The sequence below is a fragment of the Gymnodraco acuticeps genome, unplaced genomic scaffold (genome assembly GCF_902827175.1).
Source record: "Gymnodraco acuticeps unplaced genomic scaffold, fGymAcu1.1, whole genome shotgun sequence".
Lineage (NCBI taxonomy): Eukaryota > Metazoa > Chordata > Actinopteri > Perciformes > Bathydraconidae > Gymnodraco > Gymnodraco acuticeps.
In genome coordinates, this window is record NW_022990682.1 from 268,844 (window position 1) to 294,704 (window position 25,861).

The 25,861-nt window shown below is 41.1% G+C and overlaps 1 protein-coding gene across 1 annotated transcript in view; it reads right to left on the minus strand.

Annotated features, from left to right (window-relative positions):
- Window positions 1-1,378: 1,378 nt before the first annotated feature.
- Window positions 1,379-25,861, minus strand: part of LOC117555342 (protein tweety homolog 3-like) — a 33,998-nt gene continuing 9,515 nt past the window's right edge. Inside the window, exons 3-15 of the mRNA XM_034230205.1 lie at window positions 20,742-20,938; window positions 15,517-15,628; window positions 14,197-14,417; window positions 13,420-13,515; window positions 13,214-13,286; window positions 12,998-13,073; window positions 11,278-11,333; window positions 11,058-11,150; window positions 10,470-10,562; window positions 10,250-10,386; window positions 8,263-8,436; window positions 6,534-6,609; window positions 1,379-4,076 (exon numbers count right to left, since the gene is read on the minus strand). Coding sequence (XP_034086096.1) covers window positions 3,942-4,076; window positions 6,534-6,609; window positions 8,263-8,436; window positions 10,250-10,386; window positions 10,470-10,562; window positions 11,058-11,150; window positions 11,278-11,333; window positions 12,998-13,073; window positions 13,214-13,286; window positions 13,420-13,515; window positions 14,197-14,417; window positions 15,517-15,628; window positions 20,742-20,938 — 1,539 coding nt within the window. The 3' untranslated portion in view covers window positions 1,379-3,941. The remainder of the gene's footprint in view (window positions 4,077-6,533; window positions 6,610-8,262; window positions 8,437-10,249; window positions 10,387-10,469; window positions 10,563-11,057; window positions 11,151-11,277; window positions 11,334-12,997; window positions 13,074-13,213; window positions 13,287-13,419; window positions 13,516-14,196; window positions 14,418-15,516; window positions 15,629-20,741; window positions 20,939-25,861) is intronic.

Sequence of the window (25,861 nt, forward strand, 5' to 3'; positions counted from 1 at the left end):
TTTCTCTCGTGCTGCCACACCACTTTTCACCCTCTGTCTGAAACCAGAGCCAGAGTGTGGGAGAGAAACTCTCTCTGGAGGGAGCTTTGGGAATTTAGCTTTACAGACCATTAACATGCACAAAAAACCACATAACACAATAGGAAAAGGGAAAACCTCAAATAACATAATAGGGTTGACGTTCTTCTGAGCATTTATTTATATCTTTCCGTGAGCTGGAAGTACATTTTAAAGCTTTCCTATTTGGCCTTGTATCTTATAACATTTTAAAATATAAAAGCACAGGCTAAGGATTAAAGTTTCTGAGTTAAGGTGTCTAAAATATAACTGCATTGAGTCACCTTGACTTGTTTTCTAACGACATCTGTTAAAACGATATGATTAAATGATGAGCATCCTAAGGCAGTGAAGAAAAGACAATAAACTAATGAATAAAACACATCATGCCGATGTTCTCACATATTTATATCCAACAGCTGCTGTGAAATAAACACAACCTCAAAAAGGTTGCTTATGTGTATCATTGTGAAACTAACACTATAAGGATTGGATGAGATTAAGTTATTTCTCTTATCCGATCTTTCACTCTATTTAGTTGTAGGTAAGGCTTAGCTATTAATATAGAACAATATGTGTCATCTTAACCATTTAAATTCAATGCATCTTGCAACATATGACCTAATAATAATATATTAGAAAATGTGAATGTTAGCTATAAAAACGTACTTAAATATTAAAGTCTCATGTGGAAAAAACTTTTTAAAATATCTTAGAGCTAAAATGTTGCAAACTTGACAGGTCCAGCTTTAGCTTTAAAGGTCCCATGTCATGGCCATTTCTACTGGTCATATTTCCATTGTTGAGGTCTACTAGAATATATTTATATTGTGCAATTTTCCAAACTCACATTGGTTTCTCACAGCATCTCTGTAAAGTATGTGCATTCACTCTCCGTCCTAAACGGCTTGTTGGAGCTCCTGCCCCCCCCTCCCTGTGAGCCCAGTGTGCTCTGATTGGTCGAAACGTTGACGCTGTGAGAATGGGTCTGCTGAGAGCATTTCTCCGCGATCCCAACTCGTCTATTACCAGCGTTCAGGGAGCACTATGCAAGTCAATGGGGACTCCCTGTTAGTTAGCCTGGTGTGTTCTGGGGCAGCACAGACTTTTCTGTGTTAGAGTTTTACTCGCGATGGGTGTACTTTGAGGGTTTGTGACTCTGCAGACCGTTGAGATGCATAAAAACCTTCATAACACACAAGGGGACGGGTAATAACCGGAAAATCATGACATGGGACCTTTAACTTCTATCAAGATGTCAATGAAAAGACAACAGCACCATTGTTCGTTCACCTTTCATAAAAATAACCCATAGTCTCAATCAGTACGTTAAAGTTGCTTTAATTTCTTTTTTAAAACATTTATTCCAGGCTGAATGATATCATTACCACAGTTTTGACATGTACATCATTAATATCTTAGTTAAACCATCAGAAAATAAAAACAGCCATAGAAAACATTGTTTGTCCGTCACATCTGGACAGGAGGTGTACTTGAAGTCCTGTAAATACCACAGACACACACACATCGCTGACTCTTACACATGAGCGTGGGCCTTGTTTTCCATCAAAAGCTGACTGTGACCGGGTGTTTAGATCCCAGAAAGCTTCACACAGGAATTCAAATGCAACTTAAAGTCAGGTGTGCAGATTACACTGGAATAGTTTTATTAAAACATTGCAAGACAGAGTCATTCACCATTAATAAGAGAGGAAAACCGCTGCTCTTGCCTTTAATCTCCTACAAAACAGCTAGCTAATATTTTATCTTTAAAGTTGGATTTTTACAAGATAAGAGAAAAATAAAAAACATGTTGTGATATGAAGTGTTGTAAGAGTTTAAAAACATTATGAAAGGCCATTAATCAGTGACTAGTCCACAGATCTTAACACTGTTTGCATTTATGGTGCAAAAAACACTGTAAAGTACTAGACCATAGGTAGCATTGTTACCATAACATGGATATTTTCTTTCTAGTAAAATCACACATGTAAGATTGTCTCGCCAATACGAGAAGTGGTCATTGATTAATAACATATTAAAATGCTGTACAGGAATGGTGGTTGAAAAGTGTTTGAATGTTCACTGTTATTTACCAGGTTTCTCTGAACAAACTACATCACCCATAATGCAAATCAGTGTGATGTCACAGCTGTGGGAGGGTATGCAGTCACTACAGCTCTACATGTGAATGTAAACAGGACCAAAGTAGGGAAAGATGGATTTTTTTTTAAAGAAACCAAGTGTGTTTTGAATGTCTGTACAGCATGTGTGTTTCGATGTGTGTGCATGAGGGCATGCGTCTGTGTAGAAATGACTCAGGCTAGATGCGAGTCACACACCCTGACCACTGTACTTACACACAGCAACACTGAGATAGAGCAACAGCCAATGATGTCACACACACGGCTTCACAAATACAGTTTTTATACACTACAGAGTTTTAGAGCGGGAGGGAAAACCACTGGCAGTGCGTTTTACTTCTCCAGCTCGCAAAGTCACCTTGAAGAGAATTTGTGCTTGTGGGTTTAAAACAATAAAAGACTACTAGTGGCAAAGAGGTCAGTCCAAGGTCACCAGTTAACAAAATAAAAGCACAGGAAGAAAGAAAAGACAGAACACGACTTGGTCACAGTATCACATCCTGAATTCAGCTTATGATTAAACATAAAAAAAACACCCACTTTCCTTCAATTTGTAACACTTTGATGTAACATTGATAATCAGGGACATGATTTTCAGGATCCACGACACCATTTCCAGTCATAATGGAAAGCTGTTCTCATTCGACTGCTCTTTTTCCTTATGTTATCCCTGAATGAAAAGAAAACATTCAAGTAATAAAAAAGGTTTCCGTCGCCCCTCAGTCCCGATCATCGACTGGCGTACATAGCACCTGGCAAATGTGTAGTCGCAATATTTCTTCAGTGAGATTTATTCCATTTCTGTCCATCGTCTTTGTTTTTCAAGTGTCTTTCCTGTCCTTTTTTTTATTTACAGTCAGAGGGAAAACATTCCACGTGAGTTTTTTCCTCTTATTAGAGACACAAGGAGGCAGTAGGAGAACAGGACAGAATGAAGGCATCCCTCGTTATTCAGAGTTTTTTGGCACAGATTGAGCCTTCGTGTGTCTCTCGCTCCACAACAGCGTTCCCTGGCTCAAGTTCATAATGCATTGCTCGACACGTGAACTGCTTTCGCACGTAGACACATCCGGAGAGACTTTTCGAGCTCATGATTCAAGTCTTAGTTAGATGACAATGTTCGGCTAAAGAGAAAGTGGTGGTACTGGTTCTACATCAACGTGGCTTTCTATTTCACTGGCTTATTATTTATACAGATGTGTATTCTATTAATGTGTTCATTTGTGTGTGTGTGTGTGTGTGTGTGTTCGAGAAAGATACAGCTAAAATGTCCATGATAAACACGCAGCACACCACGTTACCAGTAATGATTCTACTTCTCATGAGATCAGAGTAAAGCACACGTTTACTATTTACAGGTCTGTACAGTGTGTGTGTGTGTGTGTGTGTGTGTGTGAGTGTGAGTGTGCGTGTGTGTGTGTGTGTGTGTGTGTGTGTGTGTGTGTGTGTGTGTGGTCTGAATGTGAAAGTGTCTCAATAAGGTGGGAGCGGTCTCCACTGGAGGGCAGTAAACGGATCCCAGTAGAAGGGGGGAGAGAAGAGATTGAAAAGTAGAAGAAGAAACTACCAAGGCGCTTCAGTTGCTGTGCATTGTGGGTAATGTAGGCTCATCCATCACAGCAGTGGTGGAAGGAGCAGCTTGTGGTTTATCGCCGAGGGCTCTTTCTTGTTGTTCTGATGAGTTGGACCTTGTTATTGGCTGTGAAACTGGAGTTAGGCAGTACCGGGTGGTTGTGGTCTCTAGTGGACCGAGGACTGGGGTCGGGCGGTGGGGTGAGGCCGGCTGCCCGGGTCCAGCTGGTCGTTGGGGACGGAGCGTCGGTTCTGGTCGGGTCGGTTGGTGGCCAGGTACTTTGCTCTCATACTAGAGGTGTACTGAAGACATGGAGGACAGGGAGGAGAGGGGGGGGGGGGGTAGAAGAAGGGTGGTGGGAGACACAGGGAAATATGTTGGGAGAGAAGACAACCACGGGGAGAAAGTGGGATACAATTAGACAACAAAAAAAAGCAAAAGAAGCAAAAATATGTATGGGTTAAAATCAAACTGAATAGTAAAATAAGTAATGTAGAAACAGTTCAAAGGAATAGTTTACCCACAAAATGACCATTTGTATATTAGTGACCCACTTTGTGTTACCCTGAATTCTTGAAGAAAACAGTTTACTGTCACATGTCTCCATAGCGAACAGTACGAAATAGGATTAGAGCCACATGTGATTCTGACTTCTTCTCAGAATGCTCACTTCAATCTGAGAAATACAAAAAATAATCACTTTTGGTCACATTTAAAAGATCCCTCAAAAGTTTCCTCCGTTTTTGGATTCATTGTGTACCATGAGGACGGTGAGAAAAACAACATTTCCTTCAAGAATTCAAGGGACAACAGGGGTAATTAAAGTAAACATGGTCATTTTGTTGCTGAAGTATTGATTTGACAGGTAAAAATCAACATCAGATCAATAATTGTGAATGGTTTGTAAGTGTTAGCAAGACACAATAAACAGATTATACAAATAGATAGATATACAATAGACAGATAGATAGATGGATATATAGTAGATAGATAGATAGATAGCTAGATATATAGATAGATAGATAGATAGATAGATAGATAGATAGATAGATAGATAGATAGATAGATAGATAGATAGATAGATAGATAGATAGATAGATAGATAGATAGATAGATAGATAGATAGATAGATAGATAGATAGATAGATAGATAGATAGATAGATAGATAGGATAGCTAGATAGATAGATAGATAGATAAGATAGATGATAGGATGATGATAGATAGATAGCTAGATAGATAGATAGATAGATAGATAGATAGATAGATAGATAGTAGAGTAGATAGATAGATAGATAGATAGATAGATAGATTAGATAGATAGATAGATAGATAGATAGATAGATAGATAGATAGATAGATGGATAGATAGATAGATGGATAGATAGATAGATAGATAGATAGATGGATAGATAGATAGATAGGATAGATAGATAGATAGATAGACAGATAGATGGATATATAGATAGATAGATACATAGACAGATAGATAGACAGATAGATAGATATTATTAGATTGAGATTATTACGAGAGGCGAACAAACACAGATAGGTGCAGCAGAAACGCTTTGACCAGTCATTTGGACAGCCGGGGTTTGATTAACACAGTGATTGGTTAAATTACAGCTGATTAGGTCTGGATGATGTTATTGTAAATTAGCAGATGTGGTTGGTTTTGTCAGTGGTTTGTAGTTAGTGCTCTAGTTCTGATGTAGTAGGTTAGCCTGGTATGAGTTAGTGGTCTCTTATGAGCATCTGGCTAGTTACTGTTGCAGGTCGCTGACGACGGGGAGCTCTCTGGACCACAGTTTGGTCGACAGCTCTGCCTAAAAATGATGAATCGTGGCCATCTTGGTGGCTGCTAGAGTGCAACAGTGGAGGTGGGAAACGTGTGCTCCTGTTACTGTTTAATGGTGAAAGGTGAGGGGGCACAGAAACAGAGGACACACACACCTCGACGAGAAAATGCACACATAGACAGACTGTGGGGACAGGGGGGAGGGGCAGGACGTTTAGAGGGTTGGGCTCAATTTGTTTCAACTTCACTGCAGGGCTCGGCCAGTTGATGAGGAGAAAGAATTGTGTCCTAGAAGGTTTAATATTAGTAGATTTGTTGTAATTAAATTAGGTAAATCCACAGTTCTGTAGCCCCCGAATGTTTACAGTTCCGCATGGAACCGAAACGCACAACTGCAGGCCCAGCAGCACCTCGTCAAAGCAGGAATAGTCGCAAATAGTTAAAACAAGGTGCATTTGTGGCAGTATTGTGTCTTTTGGTGTGTAAGAAAAAGGTTGATGTGCTACCAAAAATATCCTTTCAGTGTCTCTGAACAAGTTCTCCTCCCATGACCAACCAGACTTTATACATCAGAAATAGAGGACAACTGTGTGTCTAACGTGACTCGACAATAACACTTTTGATGCAAGTGTAAATCCTCAAAAACAACAGACGTCTTTTCAAACTTCCAGTTTTCCCAGGCTGCCAAAATGACCTTCATACGGGTTCCATGATCACGGACTACTTTGAGCACAGAGGACACTTGCAGTGGTGTAGGGATAGGGCACTACCTTCCAATATCCACACTAGCACGCTCTAACATCAGACGTGAGTACATTTATCAATACCATGCTTCCTCAGTTACTTTCTGAGATGATAAAATGCTGTTGATGTGGGTTCTGCGGTTTTTTATATTTCCCAGCTGCACTGTGGGTATTGGAAGATAGTGGAGGGAGAGTGTGTTCTAGAAAGTGTGCACTTACAGAGGGTGGAGGGGACTCCCTGCCAATCAGGGGGGTGTTCTCACACCGAGGGTTCTGAAAGTTTGCGTTCTGGCTCCTGCATTATAGAATCAGAGGTTACTGCATGTGGTGCTCAGGGTCCAGCTGATGTCCCTCTGTGGCCGGATTAATGACTCTCAATGATAAATGGCCTCAATGATAATTACAAGTCAGGGGCTTAAGATGGGTGTTTACCATAAAGCCAGGGGTGAAACACCTCAGTCCAACATACTTTACATTCTTTCTTAACCCTTAGATGCATAAGTGGGTCTTTTTAACCCTTTGAGGTGGTTTTCTTGAAGTATCTTTGTAATTACATTTTTTCCAGCTATTCCTCAAAAAACATGTTTTGGATATCATGCCATTCAAATTTTTAATTTTAAGAAATTGTAGTTTTTGTATTACTACCCCAAGCTTCCATAAGTGGGTCAAAAATGACCCGCATGCATTTTCTCATTTCTCATTTCATTTGGAATTTCGTTTCGTTTTTTCAAAATGTAAAAAAAAAAATCTAAAATTCTAAATAGTGAAAAAATAAATATTAAATATTTCTAGTGTGAACCAAAATATAATACTAAATATTATACAAGTGATTTTTCTTAACCAAAATGACAAAAATATCATAAAAACACATATTATTCTAAGTCCTTTTAGACCCACTTATGGAAGAGTGTAGGGTCCAGTCACTCGTGCATCTAAGGGTTAACAATGCACAAAAGATAAACATGAAGTCTAACAAAGGGACACTGGCTCAGTGAAATTGTATTTTATCAGCGTGTGTGTGTGTGTGTGTGTGTGTGTGTGTGTGTGTGTGTGTGTGTGTGTGTGTGTGTGTGTGTATGTGTGTGTGCCCATAGCAAATATGTAAAAATGATGTATTGGTAATTTCCAAATAGTAAATGACTATGTCCTTAATATCTTGCATTCTATGTTGAACAGTCGAATTGATCCCTGATGGTGACAGTCAGAGAGCTACAAACCTTCGGTAAATATGATAGATGTGTCTGAAAAACTGTAAGTTCAACTTACAGCATGAATGTAAGTGAGGCTTTACTCAACGGGAGAAGCTTTCTGTGACTTTCTGGCTACACAGGAGGATATCCATCTCTCTGAAAGCCTTTAACATAGTCATCAGTATTATTATGTATGCAGGACTTGATCATCTCCTAAAACATTAAAAACATGGTCCTTTATTGGTCCAAAATCTCACAATGCCAAATGATAGGTAGTGTCTGTTTTCTTAACCCTGGCTGCAGAGTTAAAGATCTCTTTGTAGCAGTAAGCAGCACAAAGTAGTAGATTTGCTCACAGCTAAAGTAGCAGCAAGCAGTGGCAGGCTAAAGCCAATAGCTGTATTATGTGTTGTGTTCAGAGCAAGCACTCCTTTGGCAAACCGTAGCAAGCAGGGTGAAAGTATAAACTTATGTTAATCTTGAATCTATTTTTTTTTCTTACATCGTGGACTGAAACAGGCAGCATTGTTTCTCTATCAGCATCACAGGGAAAGCTAGTGAAGGGTTGTAACTCGCTGAGTGCTGGTAAAGTGTCCTGAGGGATGTGCTACAGCTATTCTAACTTAGCGTATTGCAGGCAGTGACCGTAGCTATGCTGCTAGTCTGGGTCAGGGGGGGGGGGGGGCAAGCATCAGCTACCTATTGTAGGAAGTGTATTGATCCTGCTAGCCTCCAGCCAGCGGTGGGTGCTAACTCACATGTATTCAGTGACGGGGGCATTGCTGACAGTGTGAGCGGTAGCGGGCAGGCTAGCTTCGCTACCGTAGCTGGAGCCACAGCTGTAGAGACTGGGCATGTGAACGCGGTACAGGTTATCGTGCACACCGCCCCGTGAGGCGCCCGACTCGTCCTCTCCGTCTTCCTCATCCGTCCTTCAATTGGTCAGGGTTAGGGCAGGGCACGAGAGGGCATGATGGATAACGGGGAGGGGGGTAGAGGGGAGGAAGATCCGAGAGAGACAACAGAGTGTAAACAAGTGAAGAGGAGGTTAGGAGAGGGGGAAGGTGTGCTATGTGGAGTCCTCTGATACAAAACACTGGGTAAGGCCATGCCTCCAGCACCAAAGCAGCTGAACAAGAAGAAAAGGAACATGGGCAGCATTCATCTACAACACACGTCCACTACAAGTACATCAGGGTCTCTCATATCACTACACAGCCCGGGGTGGACCCATGAAGCTGATGCTTGTGTTTTAACATTATATTTAACAATACAAAGGTAAAAAACTCTTCAATATTCTAAAAGTTGTCCTAATATGTAGAAACATGCATTATTTGTTCTTCATGCAGTCATTCTCTATTGAAATCTCTTAATAATTACTGTCCATCTCAATTTGTCTAATCTGAATCAAAGTTAGATTATTCTCTTTCAAAGTACTTCATGCATCACTGAGCGCTCCATGAAACTTAAAAGCAAAAACATCAGGGAAAAAGGAGATAACATGGCTGGTTTAGGCAAAACCATTTTCAGACATAAAATGGTCAAAAATGTAAAAAATAAACGGCCAGCAACGTAACAGAATGAGGCATCAAATACGATGTGTGCTGATTTGGAAGTTGGATCTCTGGCTACAGAAATGTACTGGCTTCTAAAATGTATAGGTCAACCACAAAATACATGTATACGTGTGAACATGTAGACTCTATTTTCAAGGCTATTGGTTTTTCTTCTTTGTTGTTTTTGGGAGGTCTATACCAGTTGTACCCATATTAACAAACCCACATGAGGCTGGTAATGTTTCAAAGAAGTAAAGATGGCGGGAGGACAGATTTGGTTTATTGGAATATCCTACGCCGGTATTTTCAGACACGTACTGCGTTGACTGGCCACCAGATGGCAGTGTTTCACTCAGGAAACCAACAAAGAGCTAATCTGTGCAGTTTATCAAGCAGACGGCTGCAGGACAGTCAGGCTAATATGCAGCTGACCCCATGAGCAGTTACTTCTGCTCAAATCGGGGACATGATGGATTATTGTTTAACACCTGCTGGGCCATGCATTAGCATTTATTGGTAATTCACACCGAAAAACCGAGCGTAAAAACCCACAGCTGTGTTCAATGATTAAAATCAGAGTGAAAGTCATCAGTCTAGAGCTCTTCGCACTGATGTTCGCTGCTAATTATTTATTTGTTTGAATGGCTGAATCGGAACAGGCTGTTTTTATGGGACCATAGGGTCGTTTAATTCCTCGATATCCACCATCATTCGCTGAAGCCCGAAGCATTTCCAAATCAGGACAGGGAGAGAGGAGAGAGGGACGGAACAGAAGGAGGAAGTGGGGCACAGAAAAGAAAAACAATCTAACACAAAACTGGAGCTCCATGTCCACAGCGAGGAAAATAAAAATGAGAGATAAGTATAAACATGGAAACAGACAATCAGCCAGACTGGCAGTGCTAACGGTAAAACAAAGAAAACTTGCAGAGGAAATGGTGCAAAGACAGGCAGGAGGACGTACAGAGAACAGCTCAGGAGGCAAACACACTTAAAGAATGACATGCATGGCACTGAGTGGATTCTTTATGGCTCTTTCCACTGTCTGCAGGTCGTAAAGTCCCGTTAAACCACTTCGAAGTTAGAACTAGTTACATGTTAGATGTTAGTGTTCAGATTAAGGATTGTAAAGACGTGTGTGTGCTTCTCAGAGAGACTGTGTGTGTATGTATGTGTGTGTGTGTGTTACCTCTTGCCAGGCCAGGTATGTGGCACACTGCAGACGATGGAGGAGAACATCAGAGCGGTGACGAAGGAGAAGAGAATGAGGTAGATGACGCCCTCCACGCCGTCGTAACACAGCCCGGTCAGCGCCTGAACGTAGTCCTGCATGGAGAGGAGTCTGCTGTTTAGAACGGGTTGTAAATGACGAGTTGTTTCTTTCTAACACGACACACGGAGTGACTCACCATGTGAAGGCTGCGGCAGTCCACCAGGGCGGTCAGCTGGTGGAGACCGACCTCGGTGGAGTTCAGCACCGACTGGATCTGCTCCAGACTCCCCTGCGCATCAAGACAAATGTACTTTATTCATCCCGAAGGAAATTGTAGTGGCAGATACGTGATTGGCTGTATCAGGTGCTCAAAGACACTTTACAGTGGGAAAAATAAACAAACAAAAAATGTAAAAGGTGAAGGAAAATCGAGCTAATAAAACAACTTTTAGCACGAGGACACAACATTCATCAAAAATATAGTTATCCGCCCTCCATGTGCACCACACACACACACCCACACACACACCCACACACACACACACACACACACACACACACACACACACACACACACACACACACACACACACACACACACACACACACACACACACACACACCACACACACACACACACACACACACACACACACACACACACACACACACACACACACACACACACACACACACACACACACACACACACACACACACACACACACACACACACACACACACACACACACACACACACACACACACACACACACACACACACCTTGGTATTGGCATATTCACGTGTTGCTGATCTCAGTAGCTCTGCCACATCATCCTGCATCTCCACCAATGCTTTGTGACTCCCTGACAGCCTCTGCAAAACACCACAGAGACAAACAGAGACACACATATATGTTTTAGTTATGTACAGTACTCCAGAATTAAAGACATGTATTATACAAAAGCAGAAAGAAAGCCCTCTGACAACACGGTGATGTTACCTGCTGGAAGGGGTTGATTTGGCCAGGGCTGCACCTCAGGTAATACTGCAGGATATCTGGGAAACAGATATAGATACATACATATGAATAGAATAATAATGATACATGTATTTACAATATACAGTAGAATTAAATAAATAACAATAGTAAGCTTTATTTGTATTGCACTTGTAATACACAAAGTCAAATAACCCTCTCATGTAAACAAAGGAAGATCAACATGTCGCTAATGAAAGCAATAAAATAAATCTGTTTTCAGCTGTTGTTTGAAAGTGTCTACTGAGTTTGCCTCTCTGATATTTCCTGGTATAGGGTTTCCAACGTTTGGGAGCGTAGTGAATAAAAGCTGCATCACCCATGTTATGTTTGGGGACTTTAGGAACCTTTAAAACGCCTGCTGAAGAAAGGCAAACAAGACCCAGGCTCTCCAATGAAGCTTGAATTAGCAGTATCACTCAGGCATATCTCTGTGTGTGTGTGTGTGTGTGTGTGTGTGTGTGTGTGTGTGTGTGTGTGTGTGTGTGTGTGTGTGTGTGTGTGTGTGTGTGTGTGTGTGTGTGTGTGTGTGTGTGTGTGTGTGTGTGTGTGACAGAGGCAACATCTGTGCGCTGCAGAGCGGAAACGACTGACAGCCAACAGGACTCATTAGAGGAGAGTGCACAGGGGGAGGGAGAGGAAGAAAGGGAGTAATTGAGAGGTAAAGAGGGACATAGAAGGATGCAGAGAGAGAGAGAGAGAGAGAGAGAGAGAGAGAGAGAGAGATCAAATCAGATAACGATCCTGAGAGAAAAAGCCGTAATGTGCTCTGAGGGTTTCATATGTTTGTTTTGAACATTTGGGACAGGCAGGATGAGAGCGAGAGGCAGCAGAGTTGCTGATGCATTGCAGTCAGCAGAGGGAGGAAGAGCTTTTAGATACCAAAGTGTCACTCAAACACGATCCGCTCTGACACACACATATCATACAGACAAGACCACACACACTTCCTGCTTAAAAGAGAAGCCACATGTCAGGGTGAGACCCAAGACGTTTCTGCTTGTACATTATCTGCCTTTGAGCGGTCCATTGACCAATCATATTATTTCCTTACTTCTTCATGGTCCAGTATTATAATACACACTTTATCATCACAAATTATAATATGTGTTGTCTTTCTACAGCAGAACCTAAAGCCATCGCCAGTTGTCATAAAGATGAGTGGTTGTGAAATAGGAATGGTACAAAGCTTCTTGTTTCTTTTCCCTAAGCAATACTGCACTGTTTGATTTCTTCAGGCATCTCAAAATACTTGAATAAAACTAAAAAAAGAGTCTATTGTCGGACATGTTTAACCTGTAAGAAGTGTTTGCATGTAGACACTGCTTTCTTATATGATTCACGAGCTTGAATGCTTTGGAAACCCTGCTTTATGCTGTTTATGCCGCTTTCTACAGTGGTGTGGAGTCTGTCATTTACCCCCAGATGACGTAAATATGAGCGGCTGTGAAAGACAATGGCAATCTTATGGCATACTGTACTGTTTTATGTCTTCAGGCATCTAAAAAGACTAAAATAAAACAATCTGAAAAGGATAAATAGTCTATGGTTTGGCTCTAAGTGTTTGGAGGAAGAGGCTGCATTGTTTTAAGATTCAGACTGAGTGTTTTGGAAACCCTGTTACATATCACAAAAACCTAAAGAAATGTCTGATCGCTGGTTCTGTATTTTATAGTCTGCGTACCTTGGTCGATGACAGCGTTTTCCTTGGTTACCCTGGTGATGTAGGTATCCGGGGAGACGCAGAAGTCGCTGGCTGACTGTAAGAGGGTGAGCAAACACACACACACACGACCCATCAGCCTACAGTACACTGAGAACACACTCGCTCGAGCGGTGGGAAAAAGAAAAACGATTACATCACTGCGGAGCTCTGCGATGTTGCCATGGTTACACTTACAGCAGCGACAGCCAGTTCCATGCCGAGAGACCCCCAGCTGATTATCAGAGTCAAAACACCCAGCAGACACACTCTATGGGACACACACACACATGTCGTTAAAGTGAGCAACATGAGGTGCTCTAACACACACAGATTCAGAGTGTACAAAGGACGCGGATCGTCCAATAGGAGCAGGTTTTGGAGAGTGATGTCATGTAGATTACCCAATCAGAGTGCCTCTAGAGTTGCGTATCAGGCCGAAGAGCACCAGGAGGCAAATGAGCACATCAAACAGCAGCAGGCCGAGATACCCCAACCACCTGTAACACACACACACACAGTGTTTAGGACACATAGGGGATCTTACATAACTAAACCAGCTGCTAATTAGAAGCAAACACATCAGCTGATTAAGCTTTACCATACACGGTGTAGGACATTCACATACATCAGGGTCAAACTGAGAATGACATCACTAGCTCATTTGTATTAAAGGTTTTTGACTTACAGTATAAGGTATGAAAGTAAAACAATGGCATTGGTTTATTCACTGGGATCTACTCTTTCCATTGTTTTTATGGTTGTAACGTATTTATCACGCCAAAGTCACATAAGGGCTTCACCATTTTGAAAAACATCTAATTGTGGTTATTATGTGATCATTGATGAAATGAGATCATCATTACATCATTTTTTAAACATAAAAACATATTTCAATTATCCAGGTGTGTGTTTCTTTTTTAGATAATCTATTACAAACCTATGTGTACGTTGGGACTTCTCCAAAGCACCACGACACTTTATTCCTAAATATATTTGTTGTATTTAGCCTTTACCAAATATTGCACTTTCCTCCATTTGAATATTGCAAAAGTCTGAATTCCAATAATTGTGCAGTCCTAATAAAATCTCTTCTTCGAGGTGGAGACTGGAGACCACACATAACCTTGCTGATCCCCCCTCTGCACATCCAGCAAATACTTTGTATCTCACAAACTGACCTGTAAAAATCAAACGCCTCCGTCTTGCGGGCCAAGTCCTCCAGGGAGATGTTGGTGTTGGACCAGAAGGGAACGTCCACCATCAGCCGCACCAGCTCGTCCAGCTGTCCCTGCAGCTTCTGGACGATGGACACGTAGTCCGTCTGCTCCTGATAGGCCGTCTCCAGCTGCACCAAGCTCTCCTCCACCGTCTGGTTCAAGGCGAGAGCGCTGTCCGTCACCTGGATGTTCACAGGACACAGGAATCAAATCAAAGGATCATATTAGCCAGCTTACACTGACACAATATATATATTTGTATACACATTCAAACATATTTATTTGAAACCTAAACCGATATATTCCTGCACTTTAACTTTATCTGCATATTGAAGTATGAATGCTTGTTGTTTGTATGTTGTCTTCTCCTGGATGTTGTACGTCTCTTGTTTTTGTTTTTTTATGGCAACTTAAAAAAGGGAGTAGCTCTACTCATCTCATTGTACCTGTATAATGACAATAAAGGATTCTATTCTATTAGGTCCTTCGGGGCGAGTGGACAAATTCTTCCTCTGTTTTTTACATCTAAGATCGTTATACAGTATTGCAATTCTACATGGTAAAAGTGTTTGTCTAATGCTTTAAAGTAATAACTGCTCCACCAGTTGGAAATCTGCTCAGATAGTAGGTCAACCTTTTGAGAGACTCTATGAATCAGCCTACCATGATAACATATTGAGGTTGTCCAATGTCATCGCTGAACCCAACCGTGTCCTGAACAGTTCATATCAATTGTTATACATACAGGGTTCCACGATTTAAAAAAGTTAGACCGAAGCACTCTTTTGTGCACCAGTCAATCCTCAAAGGAAATACAGAGCTAAATCTCAGGTCAAATGTAAGTCAAAGGGTCTTGGTTCTCTTCAGTGATTGTAATGTTATGTTAAATGTTCCCTTGTATCTTAAATATCTGTCCTTGTTGATGTTGACTCCACTTCGAGCGTTAGAACTATTAACGAAGCACTTATATACTAATAAAGGACTGGCTTACCTAAAGCCAGTTGAGTAGCACGTGAAAATGTTTGGCTCTATGAAACCTGATGTACTTATATGATTCTGTTTTCTTCAAGGTTGTGTCTTCCTGGTCGAATGCACTTATTGTAAGTCGCTTTGGATAAAAGCGTCAGCTAAATGCAATGTAATGTAATGTTGCAAATGGGGCTGCTCTGATGCAATAAACATTTCAGACTCGCTCTGACAATGAAGTATCATCGCATCGTGTCGTATATCTCCTTTTTTATTTGACATTGGTGCAGTGTAGGGATCCAGCGGGCCACTCACCAGTTTCTCCACCCCGGACACGGTGCGGTTGGCGTGACGGAGGGAGTAGGCCAAACGATTGGCCCCATCACTCGACTCCCCGTTTCCGTAGAAACCCACGGCAATGCCAGCGCTGGAGGGCAGAAAACAGGAAGTGCCAAGTGTTAACACAATGACTAATTCAACCATCGGATGGCATAAACGTAATCAATATGGATGAGTGAGTTCAATAATCGTTTCCTTTTCTCACATCCATGCACTCACAACAAGGGCCGAACAGTTTATCGTTTTTCTAACATCAACCCCATGATCTGCTTGTGTGGCTGACTGTGGAGCAGGGGGTAAATGAGTGTTTACCAATCAGAGAGTAAATGGTTCAATCCCAAACCCCTGCACTGCAGTCAATTGGTCTAAGTGTCCTTGGGCATGTCTATGGTTTTGAAATGAATGGAAATAAAAACAGCTCAAAGGCTCTAAAATTGCAGTTACATTTTGAAGTGCAGATTTCTACTTATACTTTCTTCTGATTGACTTTAAAAATCTTTATCATTCACTTTTTGGATGTTGGAAATCCTTTCCTTCCATTGTTTTTTTATAAGCAATTTGTTGATTTGTTTTGCAGTGTACTGAAAGCAGCAGAAAGGTAGAATTGAATAGACTTTTATACAAAAAATGTATAGCAAGTTATATCGATATTCAAAAATGTTATTGCATATTTTCCTCAGACGATGCAGCCCTACACACACAATAACGGATCAAGATGTCAAGTCATTAATATAGTTCCTCTGTTAAACAGCAACAGGGGGCGCTGAGCTCTTTGATTTGGTGTCACCCCCCCCCCAGCCTCCAACAGGCACACACAGGCGCACACACACACACACTGCACAATAATTGGGTCAACAGACCGCACATAATATGATCCTTCTGCAGCTCTGCATCCACATTCACACATGACACATGCTGCACAATATCTGAGGTTCATGACCTCAACACTCTTTCTTCAAAAACCTTGTGCCCCTTAATCAAGTTCAAACCACAACTACCCGTTGCCCACATGACCCCCCCCCCCCCCACCAGCACCACCATCTTATCCCCTTTACACTTATTCCTTCACATCTGACCCTTTTTCCCACTCAGCCCCTCCCCATGATGCTCGCATTTTCTCACTCGCCTTGCAAAGCTCTTGTAGCCCCCTCTTTTGTCTTTGTGTACTGTACTGTGTGTGTGTGTGTGTGTGTGTGTGTGTGTGTGTGTGTGTGTGTGTCTGCCCTCATTGTATTGATGATGTCTCTGTCTGTGCACTAACAACAGACAGATTTGTAGAGGGAAATATATGGGCATTGTTAAAGCAATTCATTCTAGCCCATTAGATCTTAAGTAGCCCCACGTTACAGCTGGTTTACACACACACACACACACACGCCTTTGTGTAAGAGTGTGTTTCAGAGCTTAAGATGGACTTCACATCTGACATAAAAAAAACAAATACAGAGGGAAACAAGCTTGACAAGAGAAAGCAACTAAAGATGATTAAAGGCATGGAGACACATTAATGTGCTCCGTATGTTGGAGTAAATATCTTCTGTTTTATCTGACAACTTCCCCACTCATCCTGCCGCCCACCATCTCACTCCGTCCTTCATGTCCTCTCGCTTTAACCAGTAAATCCTCTCCCTCTTCACTCCTGTGTACTCATCATCTTCTCCCCTCCCGCCACTCCTTTCTCTCTCCACTTCCCTTCATCCCTCCTCTCTCTATGAGTTTATCTTGCTGGTTTAATACCTGCTGCTCCTATCAGGGGATTATTTACTTTATTAACCAGGGGCGGCTGGCTGTGAGTTAATGCGGTCGTCTTCCAATCAGAAGGGTTATCCCAGCAATAGTGACCAACATGTCTTAACCCCAGGTTTGTGTGTGTGTGTGTGTGTGTGTGTGTGTGTGTGTGTGTGTGTGTGTGTGTGTGTGTGTGTGTGTGTGTGTGTGTGTGTATTGGTCTGATAACTTCCTTGAGCAGGTGGCATCTTGCATGGCAGCTTCACTATGAATGGGTGTGAATGGGGGAATGATGAATTGTATGTAAAGCGCTTTGGGGACTCGCAAAGACTGGATAAAGCGCTATATAAGATGAAGTCCATTTACCATTTAATCAACCACAGTTTAGGATATGATACATTAAAGGGAGAGGGAAGGTAGACACTAGTTCAGAAGTCCAATAATTGCTGACAAACATTAGCCAAATTAGCTTTGAATAAAGGAATGGATCCTACACATACATCACTGAGATATTTAAGTTAAAGCAACCACTTTGGACTGAAGCTAACTCTGTGAGATTAAGTGCTGCTTAACTCTAATGTCAGGTGAAAAGGACGGACATAATAAAGCTTATAATGCTTTGCTGTAGCTAAATGAGCACACTAACATACATGCAACTGGAGCTCAGTGGATGAGACAGTACATGTTGTAGCCAGGGAAATAACTGAGTCCAAACCAAACTGCATCCAAAATAAATGCATCCAATTAGCGGTACAGCTAAATGACATGTCTCATTTTATACGGTACGTAGAGCAGTGTGTGTTGATCACACAAACTGCATGTAAACAGTTGACAACACACAGACACCTAATGCCCCCAAAATGCGGCAATATAAGACCGGGGTGGCAAATAATGATTATTCTTTAGGCCTCAATCTGATCTGCATTGGCGCTCGTCTTGACTGTAATGAGCCCTTTGGGTCTCACCATTTCATACCCAAGCAACATCAAAGTTATAATCCTTCACATGTTTATGATCAAACGCCATTTTGATACGAAGTACTGCTGACATTTACCCAGCATTAATGAATGTATACACATCTATTACGTAGCTTTGATCCTTACTGCTGAGCCCGCCATTCCCAGGCTGGATTAAAATGCCCTACATGCAGCACGGGCGGTGTTGGAAAATGAACCAGGAATGAAATGCTAAGAAATGTAACTTTAATAAGCATTTTTATTATTGTAATAATGAAATTCAGTGTTAGAGCTGTTCATTTATTGAGTCATGGTCAGCTGCAGATTGTCATACTTGGCCTGATGTCACCTAAATTAAAGAATTATTACAAAGAACAAGTAACATATATTTGTTTAATTCTTGGGGAAGGATTGGAGGGATGTATCACCATGCCATACTGTTGCCATACTCATTTTTTGGGTTTAAAAATGTAAGAAGTGAATAAAGAAGTATTTCTGCCTATAACACGTGAAGAAATAGGAAAATGACAAATATAAATGTCCACAGTCCACAATATCCTACAATTGCTTGTTTTTTGCCATCAATCCAAAGCCCAGAGATATTCAAGTAACTCTGGAAAAGCTGGATCCAGCTCCAAATATATTTAATGAATTTCCTGTTGATTGACTGATCCATTAAAAGACTGATTGTTGCAGCACCACATACTCTCCACGTAGCACAAAACACTAAATCAAGAAGCAGCCTCTCCTATCCAAACACTCTGCACCTGCACACAAATGGAGGAAGCCCACACATGTGGTTGGTGCCGAGCCAAAAATAAGGTATGATGTCATATTAAATGGAGAACAAAGAACCGCATGAGCAAACCAGGAACGCACACACACACACATACGTCCATATCAACTATTCAATAAGAAATATTAAAGCCAATCATAAAATATTAAAAAGCGCAAAAAAAAACTCTTCAGCACTGAGTCACGCAAACACACACAGCTCCCTCTGACTGTATAATTTATTTCTCGTCTCTGCATCAAATCTGCTTCTGTCTCCATGGCAACCTTTCTAGGCCAGGGAGAAGACCAATCAGAGAGAAATAAGAAATAACGGAGGGAGACTGAGAGAGATGAAGAAAAGGGGAAGAATATGGGATATAAAGAAGTGATCGGGGGGGGGAGTAAATGATAGAGGAATAGTTTGTATGTTTTTGGGTGCATGTGAGTGTGATTAGAAGAGCAGAGTCCACACAGCGGCTCAGCGTCTGTGGTCACAATACTCTGTGCCCTGCTGCTGGGTCGATGTCTGAAATATCTCACAGTTTACACAGCCTTCAGAGTCAGATAAACACAAACAGTGGAGTAACCACATGGCTGGCTCCCAGTTACACCACATGGGCCTTCCTGCTTAAATAAGACCGAGTGGACTTGATTTGATTTGTGTAAATGTAGGTCGATTTACAGTCATTATGTTCATGTGACTGCGGTCCAGGGAACATCGTGAACATCCAAAAGGCTGGCATTGCAAGAAGGGAGAAGAGCAGCCATGTTTTCTGCTGGATGACAGTACATTTTTGACTTTATTAAATCATTAAAAAAAAGGGTTTCCTCAGACTACCCACTCCAAAACTCACAGAAGAATCACATTTTCACTGAAATAAAAATGTGATTATTTCTAACCGCAACTGCAATACGGGGCTTATCATATCTCTTTCAGAATAGTTATGTTTACATTGGATGTTGGCTTTATTCCAACGCCTGAAATGTCTGCAAAATAAAATGTGTTTCTTTGGATTATGTATTAGGATTCAAGTAGCTCCAATATATTCTGACTTTTTGTTTTTGTTTCCAAGCTAGGATGGCATTTATTTGTTGAGAATGAGAATCCATTATGATTTATTTTACAATGCAGTATTTGTATCAGCTGTTTTGTTGATGTGTAACAATGGCCCCCGTCTGGATGTGAACCTGGGAAGATGCAGTTTTATCTGTCGCTGACACTATAACAATATACATTTTCTATTTTTGGAGTGACTGGTGGATTGGAAGCATGTAAAAGTGTATCTTCTCCCGAACTTCTCAACCTTATCAAGTAGTTAAAACACGATTTATGGCTTTTCCCTTCAGTTTTAAAGTGCTAATTAGAAAATGTGCATAAAATGGGTAGACATATCCATATATAGTAATTAAAGGAAATGTACCATACCAATGTACAAGCAATGCGGTGCACATAATGTTAATTGGGTAACTATGTGTTTTAGTGATATTGCCTGTGCAGCAACAGGCTGTATTATATTACAGAGCCAGCAAATCAGCGCCTCATCAATCCCCGGAGAGAAGATTTAAAAAATCCTCTTAAGACTACAGGGCAATTGCTTTAATTGGGGAGGATGATTAAACATATTAACCTTAACTCACTCAAGCATTCTGCATAAAACAATGTTATAGTTGAAGTGGGGTCTAACATCTTCCAACAATACATGCATACTAAGTCTTCACAATCTGATGGAGAGAACCGCTCACCTGCAGACGAGCGTGGCGATGATGACGCACCAGGCGGTGCAGCAGCAGTCAGGGCTGGGCTGCTGGGAGTGAGTGTGAGAGTGAGACGAGTCGTCTCTCTTACGTCTCCGGCAGCAGAGCCAGAAAGAGTAGAAGAGGAGAAAGATGAGGTCCAGGCCGAGACACAGCAACGCCACAGAGCCCAGCAGCAAAATGGACTAGAGAGAGGAGAGATTCAAAAAGAAAAACAATGTCAAATTTCAGTTTATGTTGAACGTTTTCGGTCAAACTTCAGTTCTTATCACGAGGGACAATTAAGGAAGTGGGTTATATATACAGGAAGCAAATCAGCTGATATGAGCAGAAACCAAGACACAAAGACAGACAGAGGATTCGGTTTTTCCTGTGCAGACAGACGCGCACAGATCGCGTTTCCTCTGCAGCTATTTGCGGCCATAAAGTAGTAGCCGTTAAATGGCTGTTTGATGGATTCCATGAAAAACACATTTGCACACCATCGAACGTGCACACCTCCATGGAGAGAGCGGAAGTGCTGCAGAGACCCACCACACAGATCACACACCCTCTAAAAGCTTTGAAGTGTAAAAGTAGGAAAGGGCTGGGGGAGGGGGGGGTTACATTTGGAACAAAAAGAGACGCTCGAGAGAGAGAGAGAGAGAGAGAGAGAGAGGAAAATAAGGAGATGTGAAAGGACACGACTGAAGTGAAAACCAAAAAGGGAGAAATGGTTGAAAGACAGGGATGAGGGCTGTTACAGCAATTTGTCTGGAACTGATTAAATCTGTTTTACACACACACACACACACACACACACACACACACACACACACACACACACACACACACACACACACACACACACACACACACACACACACACACACACACACACACACACACACACACACACACACACACACACACACACACACACACACACACACACACACACACATCTGGAAAAGTCATTGTACTGCAGGGCCATGAAGAAGAGACAAAGGCACGTTTCTGGAAAGCAGAAATGTCCACCTGCTACACTGCTTACAGTCGATAAAGGAATGATGCCACAGTCCTTCTAGAAACAGCAACAGTGTTATTCTGGGGACTCCTCCACGAATGATAACAAAATCTGTCTCCACCTCTGAGATTCCCACAGACTTCCTGGCTTCCCGGGCCTCTTTCCTGCTGCGTTTCGTGCTGACTTGATTTTTTCCTCCCTGCCAGCCAGCAATTTCCTCACCCTGCAGCGATTTCTCTACTGTAAATATGCGTGTGAATTGAGTGTGCCAGAATAGACTTCATTTACATAAAGCATTTCATGTAAAGCATGTATCAGGGATTTTTGTTTGGCAATGTAAAGTATGAAGGTTTGGGCCAGTGTTTCCCCACATAGACGTCTGGACCCAGATGTTACATGTGTGGGGTTGCAAGATAAATAACAGCATAGGAAAGCAAGGAAATTGCATTCCCACATCAAAGGATCAACATTTGTTCTCAGATCTTTGCTTTTTGTCTTTTGAATTACGGGATTATTTAACCTCTTCAGGTTTGAAAAGGTCTAAATCAGAATCATTTACAACCGTAACATTCAAACCTGAGGGGGCTTCTTCCAGGGTTAGAACATAATCATTTACAGCCATGCTTCAACATGCTCACATGCTCAAAAGCTCAATGATAATGTTGTGATGTTTAGCGAGTATTATGTTTACTGCCTTCACTACTGTAATTGGGAGATTTAGTGCGTAATCCTTACATTTGCTTATAAGAATAGAACAAAGTAGATGTGAAGCTGAAAGGTTTGTCAATGGTTGTAGTGTAGGGCTGCTCAATTAATCGTATTTTAATCGCAATTACGATTTTGGCTTGCAACGATTATGAAAACAACATAATCGAAATAAAACGATTTTTTTTTTGTGGGTTTTTCAGTTGAATTATACTTAAAGTTCAGGGTAATCAACTGTTCAAATATATTTTTTCAATAAATGGATGTTTTCAAAGTAAATGAATAATCGTGATATCAATTATTGACTCAAATAATCGAGATTATGATTTTTGCCATAATCGAGCAGCCCTTTTGTATTGTATTCAGTCGTAAACCATGTTCAGGTCATCATCAGGTCAGCGCTACCACCCAACTACTCATCCTCTGGATACCATAAATATCTGTAGAACATTTCCTGGTAATCCATCAATTGTTGATATTTGGCAAAAACATTGGCAGACTAAGCATTATCGCTACATGATTAAAAATACTAGTATCTCCAATAAGATACATTTTGGATATCTAGGGCAACATGTACTTATCTGATTAAGATGGCTTTTATTCTCTGGAGCCTGATTTGGTATGCTGTTATTCCAAGGAAAGTCCTCATCCTCAGAAACATGGCTAACAACACTTGTATCTCCATTGGGATTGGATTGTTAATGCAAAATGCGGTCTGTTGCTTATCTGTTCCACCTCTGGAGACTGATCTGGCATGTTGTTTTTCCAAGGAAATTCCTGAATCTCATTAACATCACAGACATAACTGTTCAGACTAACCAGCCACACTGCAGGCAGCTGATATTCTGTCACCAGCTGTTCTTCAAAGGCACAAATCTCTTTCACATTGAGGAACAATGCAGACTAACAAGGTCGGCATTTCAAAGTAAAGTGCGATTAGTGGTAGATGTATCACCAGGCCAGCAAAAGGGCACTGCATTAAATCTGATGGGCTGCTTCTCCTCCAGCGCGGCTAGTGGGTCAGTGGAGCACTACAGCGGAGAGGACACCATTTGATATTGGTCTGTAATAGGATGTGACCTGTGGTGTAATGTGACATCTGAAGGGAGGGAAGAAGGCTAATCTTTGATACGCAGTCCGAACCACAACCCTCAGTCCCTGGTGAGGAATCAGAGCACTTCTATTGTCTCTAACTACAGCCTACAGGCTAGGAGATATGAATTACAGGAATGAAAATGAACTTGGAAAATGCACGCTGCTCAGGCGGTTTAAAAATCTCAGTTTAAATAGTAAGGGGATCTCATTTAGCTACGAGGCTATATGTTTTATCTGTAGTCGATGTAAAGTCACCATAAAAACTAAATATATTTAGTAAATAGAATCACAAAGCTGGAAATGCTAATAAAAATAATAAAACATAACATATTACATAGCAAGTGGAAAGCCACGGGTTGAAGCAGTAGAGAAAGACAGAGGGCTGTACAATGCAATAGATAGAACTGATTCCTAACTTACCATGCTTTTAAATAACGTTTAAATAAACAGAATTTTGCCTGTTCTGTACTGTGACTAAAATGACTTTTCCTAAGCGTAATAATAACCCTTCTCCTCCTGCTGCACCTCTTGTTAACCTATATCCAGTTGTCCTTGTGTTGATAGACTGTCTGCGCAGAGGTGAGGTTAGGCCATGTAAGATCTTGTACAGACAGAATTTGCATGTTTATTCATGTTTTCAGAGCTCAACAACTTGCAGGGTCGTCAGTCATAGGGCAGCAACTACAATTATGTTCATTATAAAATAATCTGCATATCATTTACCAGATAAATGGATAAATCAGGGGGTCTATGTCCATCCCAAAATCTAAGGTGATATATTTGTATGTCTTGTTTTGATTAAACCCCAGAAATTTTTTGTTTAATATAATATAAACACATTAAGCCTATATATTTAAGAGGCAAAACCATGGATGTAAGAACTGGATACAGCGTGGGAGGTGGGGCCTCGTTCATTCCTATGAGAGTTGCTCATTGGCGCATGAAGACAAAATGGACCAACTTTTGAGAGAGCGAAACGTCACGAAAGTATTCATATAATCACATAATCCGTTCTTATTGTGCGTCCATGGGTAAAGGCAAAACTCATGTAGTACTGAACACGTCACATGAACGTGCCGCGCGGCGCGGTCCCGTGGGTTAGATGCGCGTTCATAATGCCGAGGAAAATAACTCTCAGAATAACGTTATTAGCACATTTTACAACTTGAGGACCGAATGTTTTTAATAAGGGCTATACAAGTGTTCATACTGGGTAGTTTAAAAAAAAAAACGTAACCAACGATTTACAGACGTCTCTTTCCCAATGTTAGTCAATGGGGAAAAGTCTTTCCGGGCCCAGTGACTGATACGGAAGTGTAGTACCGCCGTTTGGCCACAATGAATGTTTTCCTCAGAGTCCGGCGCACTTCCTGGGGGCTTGGGCCAGACCTGAATGTTCTGCCATATTGTATGAAAAGTGACACAAATGAAGTATAAAGTATCAAATCTAAGCAACAACCTGCATCTATGTGTCATTTGTCCGTTTCTTTGTTGGCACATTATCTCTTTCTGATGAGAAACCAGTTGGTTAAGCAGGGCTGAAAGAGAGTTCATCGACAGATTGCTAGACTGCACAACAGGTTAAAGAAGATGAGGGTGGGAGGAGAGGGAGTTAAGCTCGGTAGATTCTTATTCTCTGGTATTATCCTGTGTTATTATCTATAGGCTTAGTGCCTGAACATCTATGGTAAAAGCGTACTGTGCTCCACTAATGCACTGTTTGACCTATTGTGTCTTTAAAATCAACGATAATACCATAGAGAGTAAAATGCATTAAGCTTCAAATAATGAAACCTCGCGCAATAACGGCCAAAGCTTTTATTGATATATCACGCTAATGGAATAACAATAGTGTAACAGATACAGTGATATAAAATGACATTATAAAGTGTGTTAGTTTCCATATGAATTCAAGTGTAGAGTTGAACTAGTAAATCAATAAATAGTCAACAAAAAACTAACAAATACTTAGATAATAAATCAATGATTAATGATTTCAGTCATATGTTAAGCAGTTATTTGGTCATATATAATATTCAACTACATATATTTGGGTTTCTTGGTTGGAAATACAAACAATCCTACCTTGAGGGTCATATGGGTAAAAATGGATAAACAGATTAATTAATAATAAAAACAAAACTGTCTATTAGTCTTAATCTTTGTTTCATGTTCGTCAATAGAATAAAAGTCACAATTAAATAAATAAAAACATCCTAGAACCAAAATAACTACATTTGCTGTGGAAAGTAAAGACAAGCATGTTTACGTCTGAAAAGTCATGACCACTGGATGTTTGACA